This window comes from Lathyrus oleraceus, chromosome 6 (assembly GCF_024323335.1).
Source record: "Lathyrus oleraceus cultivar Zhongwan6 chromosome 6, CAAS_Psat_ZW6_1.0, whole genome shotgun sequence".
Lineage (NCBI taxonomy): Eukaryota > Viridiplantae > Streptophyta > Magnoliopsida > Fabales > Fabaceae > Lathyrus > Lathyrus oleraceus.
Genome location: NC_066584.1, coordinates 413,770,568 through 413,780,439, shown reverse-complemented (window position 1 = coordinate 413,780,439; position 9,872 = coordinate 413,770,568). Strand labels below are relative to the sequence as shown.

The 9,872-nt window shown below is 37.9% G+C and overlaps 1 protein-coding gene across 1 annotated transcript; it reads left to right on the top strand.

Annotated features, from left to right (window-relative positions):
* Positions 1-4,745: 4,745 nt before the first annotated feature.
* Positions 4,746-7,898, top strand: LOC127098290 (sucrose transport protein). Its single transcript, XM_051036840.1, has 4 exons — positions 4,746-6,289; positions 6,917-6,980; positions 7,079-7,122; positions 7,226-7,898. The coding sequence occupies exons 1-4, from the start codon at positions 5,003-5,005 to the stop codon at positions 7,403-7,405; spliced, it is 1,575 nt and encodes a 524-aa protein (XP_050892797.1). The 5' UTR covers positions 4,746-5,002; the 3' UTR covers positions 7,406-7,898.
* The last annotated feature ends 1,974 nt before the right edge of the window (positions 7,899-9,872 follow it).

The following is a 9,872-nucleotide window of genomic DNA, read 5'->3' as shown; positions in this document are numbered from 1 at the left end:
CAGCGTAGGTCAAGCAGGATACGCCACCTACCTGAGAGATATGGATATATCATAACTGATCAAAGTGACGTATTACTCATGGATCAAGACGAGCTTGTGATCTACCAAGAGGCCATAACTGGTCTCAAGTCTGAGAAGTGGCTAGAAGCCATGAAATCTGAAATGGATTCCATGTACATAAACTAGGTTTGGACCTTAGTAGAGCCTGCTGTAGGAGTTAACCCTATAGGATGCAAGTGGGTCTTCAAAAAGAAGACTGACATGGATGGTAAGGTACATACCTATAAGGCAAAACTGGTTGCAAAAGGATATAAACAAATTCATGGGGTTGACTATGATGAAACCTTTTCACCAGTTGCAATGCTTAAATCTATTTGGATTTTACTTGCTATCGCTGCATATCATGATTATGAAATATGGTAGATGGATGTCAAAACTGCTTTCCTTAGTGGGAATCTTCTTAAGGATGTGTACATGACACAACCTGAAGGATTTGACATACCAGAAGAAGCCCAAAAGATATGTAAGTTACAAAGATCAATCTACGAGTTGAAGCAAGCTTCTAGAAGCTGGAATCTTCATTTTGATGAAACAGTAAAACAATATGGATTCATCAAGAATGAAGATGAGCCTTGTGTCTACAAGAAGGTTAGTGAGAGCATGATCATCTTCCTGGTATTATATGTAGATGACATATTACTCATTCGAAATGATGTCCCTATCCTGCAACAAGTAAAGTCCTGGTTGGGGAAATGCTTTTCTATGAAGGACCTAGGTGAAACATCCTATATATTAGGAATCAAGATCTATAGAGATAGATCATAAAAACTGCTTGGCCTAAGTCAAAGTACATACATAGACAAAGTGTTGAGACGCTTTAATATGCATGATTCCAAGAAAGGATTCATACCTATGCGACATGGCTTGTATCTGTCAAAAACACAATCCCCTTCAGCTAAGGAAGAAAGCGATCACATGAATAAGATTCCATATGCATCTGCAATAGGATCTATCATGTATGACATGTTATGTACTCGACCAGATGTCTCGTATGCTTTAAGTGCAACGAGTAGGTACCAATCTGATTCCGATGATGCTCATTGGGTAGCTGTCAAGAATATCCTTAAGTATTTTAGAAGGACTAAGGACTCATTCCTGATATATGGATGTCAAGAAGAGCTTGTTGTCATTGGATACACCGATGCTAGCTTCCAGACAGATAAGGATGACTTTAGATCGCAATCTGGTTATGTGTTTTGCTTAAACGGTGGCGCGGTGAGCTGGAAAAGTTCAAAGCAAGATACGGTTGCTGATTCTACAACCGAGGCCGAGTATGTTGTTTCCTCAAGTACAGCAAAGGAAGCTGTTTGGATCAAAAAGTTCATTAGTGAACTTGACATAGTTCGTAGTATTGTGGATCCCATTGATCTCTATTATGATAACAATGTTGCTATCGCATAAGCTAAGGAACATAGATCTCACCAACGATCCAAACACATACTTAGGCGTTATCACCTCATTCGAGAGATAATAGATAGAAGATATGTGAAAATATGCAGAGTACCTACACTTGACAATATTGTTGACCCATTGACAAAGCCTCTTGCGCAGCATAAGCATGATGGCCATACTAGATCTACGGGCATTAGGGGTATGCCTGATTGGCTCTAGTGCTAGTGGGAGATTATTGGTGTAAGCCCTAAAGGCCAATACTTTTGGTACTTGTATCGAATTATTTATTAATAATAAAAGGCTTTTTCTTTATTATGTTTGTTTAATAAAGTCCCTAGAATAGATAGTCCGTTTAATGTATCAAGTGTGACTTAATCATTGATCCCATTAAAAATAAGGACACTATTCTTAAAGTATCTGTAGTCTAGCTTTGTTGTGAAGTGGGATAACATTAAAGCATTAAGACTATTATGTATATAGACCGATGATCACATCTCATGGATCATGGATAAGGAGTTATCAAGTGTTAAAAATAGGTATGAATATTAGGAGTAATATTTATACTGGATTGACCCGCTATGAGAATACCATCTAGAATGTTATGCAAAGTTTCATAAGATATTCTCATGGTGATAGTGGTGTATATCACCCTTCGACCTGAAACCACTATGGACCCTAGATGTAGAGTCGAGTGTTTTATTGCTGACCAAACATTGTCTGTAACTGGATGACCATAAAGACAGTTGATGGGTACTCCACGAAGCATGCTAAGGGACATGAGTGACCTAGATAGAATTTGCCCATCCTGCATAACAAGATAAATGTCTACGGGCCCAATATTGAACTGGACAAGGATGACACAGTCTATGCCTTGTGTTCAATATAGACATGGGAGCAAAAGAGTAATTGTACACATAAGTATTATCACAAAAGGATTTGTCAGATCACATGACATTTTCGTGTCTTGGATAGCAGTGATGTGTTGCTAGATATCGCTCACTATTTATTATGTTAAATACGTGATTTAATATAATTGCTAATGTCGCAAAAACCTACAGGTCACACACAAAAGGACAGATTAATGAGATATAGAGTAAATAAGGAACACCGTAAGGTACGGTGCACTTAAGTGAATTGTAGAACATCGTAAGATACGATGTACTTAAGTAGAATACGAAATATGGTTAGGTATCATGCGCTTAAGTGATTTTGGCATATCATAAGATATGGGCCACATACACTTAAGTGGGTTTTTTAGCTTGCAGCCCACACAAGTGGTTCTATAAATAGAACCCTAGTGCAAAAGCATTTGTTCAGTTGAAATTTTCGTCTCTCTTTCTATCTCACACACTCAAAGCCTTCATTCGTAGCAGCTAGCACTGAGATTGAAGGAATCCGTTCGTGTGGACTTAGTAGAGGCGTTGTCACCATTCAACGTTCGTGATCACTCCTTAAATCTGCATCAAAGGTTTCAATCTCCATAAGAGGTAACGATTCTATCACTGATCATGCCCATTCGTAAGGATCACTAAAGGAGAAATTTTTAATTTCCGCTGCATTTTGGATCGCTATTTTCCTTCAAATACGTGATTTAATATAATTGCCAATATCGCGAAAACCTACAGGGTCACACACAAAAGGACAGATTAATGAGAGACAGAGTAAATAAGGAACACCGTAAGGTACAATGCATTTAAGTGAATTGTAGAACATCATAAGGTATGGTGCACTTAAGTAGAATACGAAATATGGTAACGTATCACGCTCTTAAGTGATTTTCGGTATACCATAAGATATGGGTCATATACACTTAAGTGGGATTTTTAGTTTGCAACCCACACAAGTGGTTCTATAAATAGAACCCTTGTGCAGAAGCATTTCACTAGATGAAATTTCGTTTCTCTCTCTCTCTCTCTCTCAAAGCCTTCATTCGTATCAGCTAGCACTGAGACTGAAGGAATCCGTTCGTGTGGACTGAGTAGAGGCGTTGTCACCATTCAACGCTCATGATCATTCCTTAGATTTGCATCAAATATTTCAATCGCCACAAGAGGTAACAATTTCTATCATTGATCAATGCCCATTCGTAAGGATCACTAAAGGAAACATTTTAATTTCCGTTGCATTTGGATCACAATTTTTCTTTAGTGGTAACCAAGAAATAAGGAACTTTGTTGGCCATATTCAAGGAAAGGTGGTGAGAATTTTAATGACGAAGGTGTGACCCATGTTAGTGTTACCAGGGCCCCACGGTGTGCACTATTGTACTTGTCAAAAAGTACAAGATGTGCGGTATTCCTAAGTTAGTAGGGGTGACCACATACCTTAGTATTTTTCTGGTGGTTTAGGGCTTACCTGCGGCAGAGAGAAATCATTTTGGTGGTGTTTACTATGAAGAGAGTGAAAATCATGTGAGATAAGAAGCTCTGTAGCTTTATGATGTATAGTGTGTATTTATAACATGTCTTCTCTTCTGCTAGGAAAGATGTATTTATAGGCCCCCAGAGTCTAGGATTTTCTTGAAAATGATAACCACCCATTTAATCAATGGTGGATCGTTGACTCTTATTTCTTAGAGAGAAGTGGGTTAGACCATTGAGCCTCATTTGTCTTTGACCAAATAACATCTTTTCTCAAGTTTCACACGATTGAACAAGTAAGAAACACTCAGGGTGAGACAGTCCTTAATCTCTAAAGTCGCACCTTAAGACAATTAACAATTCCTGTATTTAATAGGTCTTTTACAAATATATCACTATAAATATTTTAAGAATTATTCATTCAATTTATTAAAAATTAAAAAATTATTATTTTTAATATAAAATTTTTATTTTTTATTTTTCTTAAAATACAATCTCTAAAGCATATGTAATTTTAAAATGGTGAAATACCGCAGACCGGAGAAGGAGCATTAAGTGATACTATATCCCCACACCTAATATCATTAAAGTCTACTGTTTGAAAATTTATACTTACTCTTGAATTCACCAATTCAAAAAAGCCGCTTATTGAATTACTACATGACATTGCATTACTACAACACTATCCTTATCTATCTGTTCCCAATAGCCAAGCAGTTACTCTTCCTAATTAGTAGTCTCGAGTTGCAACCCTTATCCTAAACCATTTCCTTGCATGATATCCAAGTGCAAGAATCTCCCTATATTATGGTTTCAAAGAAGAGAGCTAGTAAATGCATTTGAATAACTTCAAAAATAGCCTTCAAATAAAGACAAGTAGTAGTAGTAGAATTTACAGCGGCACTTTCAAACGAGGAAAGAAGCATTTACTACCCAAGTCCACGCACCCATTTACTTACCCAAACAGATAAACCCCACCACACGCATCAAACATTTACCTCATCCGTAATTATCCACACAATTCTCTTTCTCACTTTTTCAAACTCACATCACTCACAGATTCTTCCATTACATGCAATAACAACAACAACCTCACCCCCCTCTCTCTCTCCATTCCCTTATAAATAAATCCCATCACCAACACATTCTCAAACCCAAACTCAAAAACACACTCATTGTTATCTATCACTATGGAGCCTCTCTCTTCCACCAAACAAATTAATAATAACAATAATAATCTCGCCAAGCCTTCTTCTCTCCATGTCGAAACCCAACCTCTTGAACCAAGTCCCCTCCGTAAGATCATGGTGGTTGCATCCATCGCAGCCGGTGTTCAATTCGGCTGGGCCCTACAACTCTCACTTTTAACTCCTTATGTCCAGCTGCTCGGTATCCATCATACCTGGGCCGCTTACATTTGGCTCTGCGGCCCAATTTCCGGTATGCTTGTCCAGCCTGTAGTCGGTTACCACAGCGACCGTTGCACTTCCCGCTTCGGTCGTCGTCGACCGTTTATAGCCGCCGGCTCAATCGCCGTAGCTATCGCTGTCTTCTTAATCGGCTACGCCGCTGATCTCGGCCATTCCTTTGGCGACAACCTCGACAAAAAAGTCCGTCCCCGAGCAATTGGAATCTTCGTCGTTGGATTCTGGATTCTCGACGTCGCTAACAATATGCTCCAGGGACCATGCCGTGCACTTCTCGGCGACCTCTGCGCCGGTAACCAGCGAAAAACGAGAAACGCAAACGCGTTTTTCTCGTTCTTCATGGCGGTTGGTAACGTCCTCGGCTACGCCGCCGGTGCTTACAGCAAACTCTATCACGTGTTTCCGTTCACCAAAACGGAAGCATGTAATGTTTACTGCGCAAACCTGAAAAGCTGTTTCTTCCTCTCAATCGCGCTTTTAACGGTTTTAGCCACCGCTGCACTGATCTACGTGAAGGAAACTCCACTAATAGCGGAGAAAACTGTTGTGACGGCGGAAGACGGTGGTTCAAACGGTGGCATGCCGTGTTTTGGGCAGTTATCCGGTGCTTTCAAGGAGCTAAAGAGGCCTATGTGGATCTTATTATTGGTGACGTGTCTGAACTGGATTGCGTGGTTTCCTTTCTTGTTGTTTGATACTGATTGGATGGGGAAAGAGGTTTATGGAGGAACGGTTGGGGAAGGTCATGCGTATGATATGGGTGTGCGCGCGGGTGCTTTAGGACTCATGTTAAACTCCGTCGTTTTGGGTGCAACGTCACTGGGTGTTGATATCTTGGCGCGTGGAGTTGGGGGCGTGAAGAGGTTGTGGGGAATTGTTAACTTCTTGCTCGCAATTTGTTTGGGTTTGACCGTTTTGGTTACTAAATTAGCCCAACATTCGCGACAATACGCCCCCGGTACCGGCGGTCTCCAAGACCCTCTTCCACCTTCCGGCGGTATCAAGGCCGGCGCGTTAACTCTCTTCTCCGTTCTCGGAATTCCACTCGCGGTAAACTTTTCGCCTAATTTTCTTTTTTATTCTTTTATATTAAAGTTTTAAAAATAAAAACACAGGAGTACTAGTATATTTTTCTACAAATTGAGGTGTATGTAAAAATTGGATTATGTGCTTATAAATAATTTGACCAACTTTTAATTGGAGCATGCCATGCATGAAAGAAGACATGTGAATGTTACGATTTCCAAAGAATTTCAGTAATTTTTTGTGGGCGATAGTGCTGTGAAGTGGGTTCCATTCAGTAAATTACAAAAACAGTCATTAATTTACATAAGAATTGAAACTTTGCTTTAGACAAATTTATTTTGGACTTTACTTTGAAATAAAGATTTTGCTAGTCTGTTTCTTTTGTTTGAATTGGAAAAGACAATTAACAACTTGTTCTGAATTTCTATGTAAAAAATAACATTTTTGAAGTGTTTTAGTGATTCCTTTTGATTATGAACTGTCAATTTAATTACTAATTAAATAGAAAAAAACAAACTAATCCTGAATTATTAGATTAATTTTGAAATAAAGGTGCAGATGAGAGATGATTTATTAGTTTTATATACCATTATTCTAGTTTAATTTTTATGATAATAAAATAATACTAATCTTGTGTTTTTATTTGTTCAGATTACTTACAGCATACCCTTTGCTCTAGCATCTATATTCTCCAGCACTTCAGGGGCAGGCCAAGGTATTAGAAAAGTCATCGTAATCATAATCCACTTAGTTAATGAGTTTTACAAAACAAAAGTGCTTAACCTTTTGCTTTTTGTTTAATTTTTGTTTCAGGGTTATCTCTAGGAGTTCTTAATCTTGCAATTGTCATACCACAGGTTAGAATAAATATATTACTTTACCTTTTTTATATATATTAAAACATTAAATAAAATTTATTTAGTATATGAATTAAATTATTGACGAAATGTGTATGCGTAGATGTTTGTCTCTGTTTTGAGTGGACCATGGGACGCTCTGTTTGGAGGTGGTAACCTGCCGGCGTTTGTGGTCGGTGCGGTGGCGGCTCTAGCAAGTGGCATACTATCCATGATCTTACTGCCATCTCCACCACCAGATATGGCCAAGTCTGTATCAGCTACTGGAGGAGGCTTTCATTAAACAGTGTGGAACATTTTCTTCATGTGTCTATCTTTTTTGTCCCCGCGTTTAATATGGAAGAAGAAGAGGAAGAAAAAAAAAGAATGTTTTTCTCTTTGATAATTTTAATTTGAAGCCGTTGTGTAGAAGGCTTTTTAGATTCCAACAAAATGCTGCTCTAGAATTGCCATTTTTGTGGCATGAATGACTAATAACCAGTCATTTTTAATTTGTAAAGTTTGATGAGAGGCTGTATACAAATCCTGCTAGAGCAGGACTCAGCCCTTTCTTTATTTATGTCATCTTTTGGTACATTTTGGATGCTTAGAGGATATGATATAATGTAGTGATGAAGTGAACATGCTTAGATGCATGTTTAGTTAATCCATTAATAATACTTATGGGGAGAATGTTCTGAATTGAGCTACTCTTTCTTTCCATTGTAATTTGTAACAATCTCTCTTTTTTCCTTCCATCATAGAGAAATAAATGCTTCCATTTGTAAGTTCTACTATTTTATGGCTATCAAGTTGTGCTCAACTCAATTACATTTCCAGAAATAAAAAAAGACCAAAAATAGTTTGATACTACCAAATTGATGACTTTAACTTCTTAATTCGAAGAATTTATTTGGACCCAACTTGGAATTTGTTTACCTCTGTTTTTATTCCAATTGAAAAAGACTATTAAAAGATGTTTCAATGTAATTTTCTTAAAAAAAGCTATGAATTTATTTACAGGTGGCTTATATAAGAATCGTCAATTATTTAGGGTAAAATATGAGAATATTTTTAATTACATTCATTATAATAAAAGTGTGATTTTCTCATTTTTAATTACAACCATCATAATAAAAGTGTGATTTCAACTCAGTTATTGCTCAAATAACCTATGCCGGCTGTCCTAGTGAGACTGATGCGGTACTTAGAAGACTTTGTTGACTAAGTTCAGTTAATTGGTTTCTAGCGTTTTCAGCCTACTACCATAAAGAGGATTTAATTGACAACTCTGAATTTCGAGAAGAAGGGAATTAGTTTAAGTTGTAGAAATTGAAAATCCTGCATAAAGTAAAGCTCTTTCTTTGATGAACTCCAAGATGGTATCTATCAACAAGATCAAATCTATCCTAAAAGCATGTCCATTGTATGAATCTATATCCGTTTTGTGATTTCTCCAACGAGTCTGAATGACATTCATTTGTAGGGTGCAATCATAGAATTGATGTGGGTGCAATCATATAGAATTGATGTGGATAGCGGAGTGATTGAAAAATCTGCGTAGTTGAAGAGCTTTTGTATTTTTTATTTATACAATTTGTGTCTATTAGAGTGCTCTCAAATGAGTGAATGCCCCTTTTATATGTTATGATATTTATAGAGATTTTTCGAAGTCAAATTTAATCTCAAAAGTCAGTCTTACCTCCTATGTTCTGCGGAATACATAGGATCATGGACGAGTGATTTTCCCTTTCTTCGGAGAAACAATTTTCTCCCTGTGACATATCCAGAGCCGTTAGTATCCCATCACACATGTAATGTCACATACAATCAATGATGGATAAGTGATGAGATGTTCAGACCGGGTAGGCCAAACCATGATTGGGCGCTTGCCCGATACCGTTCCTACACTAGATAATAATTTTTCTAGATGAGACTCTTTCCAACCCAAGACTATATTAGTCAGGGCTAGCATAATGGACCGTTTCTCAAACTTTTACGACCAATAAAATTATTTCAGCACACAGTCCCTCAAGCACGAGGTCTTTTAAAAAGTGAAGTGATTTAACTCAAACGTACTACGATCATAAAGATTTCGCGAGTCCATCAAGCAAACTTGGGACGAGACCCTTAGGTAAGCTTGGGGAGAATTGAAAAGGAATCAACCCCACAGTGGATGCAAATTCTCTAATGTTTATTGGTTTAATTTTTAACAAGTGTATTGCTGCCATTTGCAGACCTCATTTAAAACTACGCCATTTGTGTATACTAATGAAAACGTCCAAACTTCATGGCGATTCCTTTATGACATTTGGATTTCGTCGTTGTTTTTTAATTAACTTCAAGGTTTATATTACCTCGGCTGGACAAATTTAATGTTTCGGGGGGGGGGGGGGAGTCCCTTAAGCGTTAACTAGAGTTCTCTTGCCGAGGATTCTTTAGTGGCGGTCCCCTAACGATACACCTCATAGGGAGACAATGATCCTTTAATGAAGGTCCAATATATAATCGCCCCGTAAGGAGACAATGATCCTTCAATAAAGGTCCAACGTATAATTGCCTCGAAGGACGACAAAGACCCTTCAATGAAGGTCTAGTGTATAATTTCCTTGTAGGGCGACAAGGATCCTTCAATGAAAGGTCAAGGTATAACTGCCTCGTAGAGGCGAGAAGGATCCTTCAATGAAGGTCCAACGTATATTTGCCTCGTAGGGAGGCAAATATCCTTTAACGAGGGTTCAAAATTCAATTGCTATACACAACCCACAAAA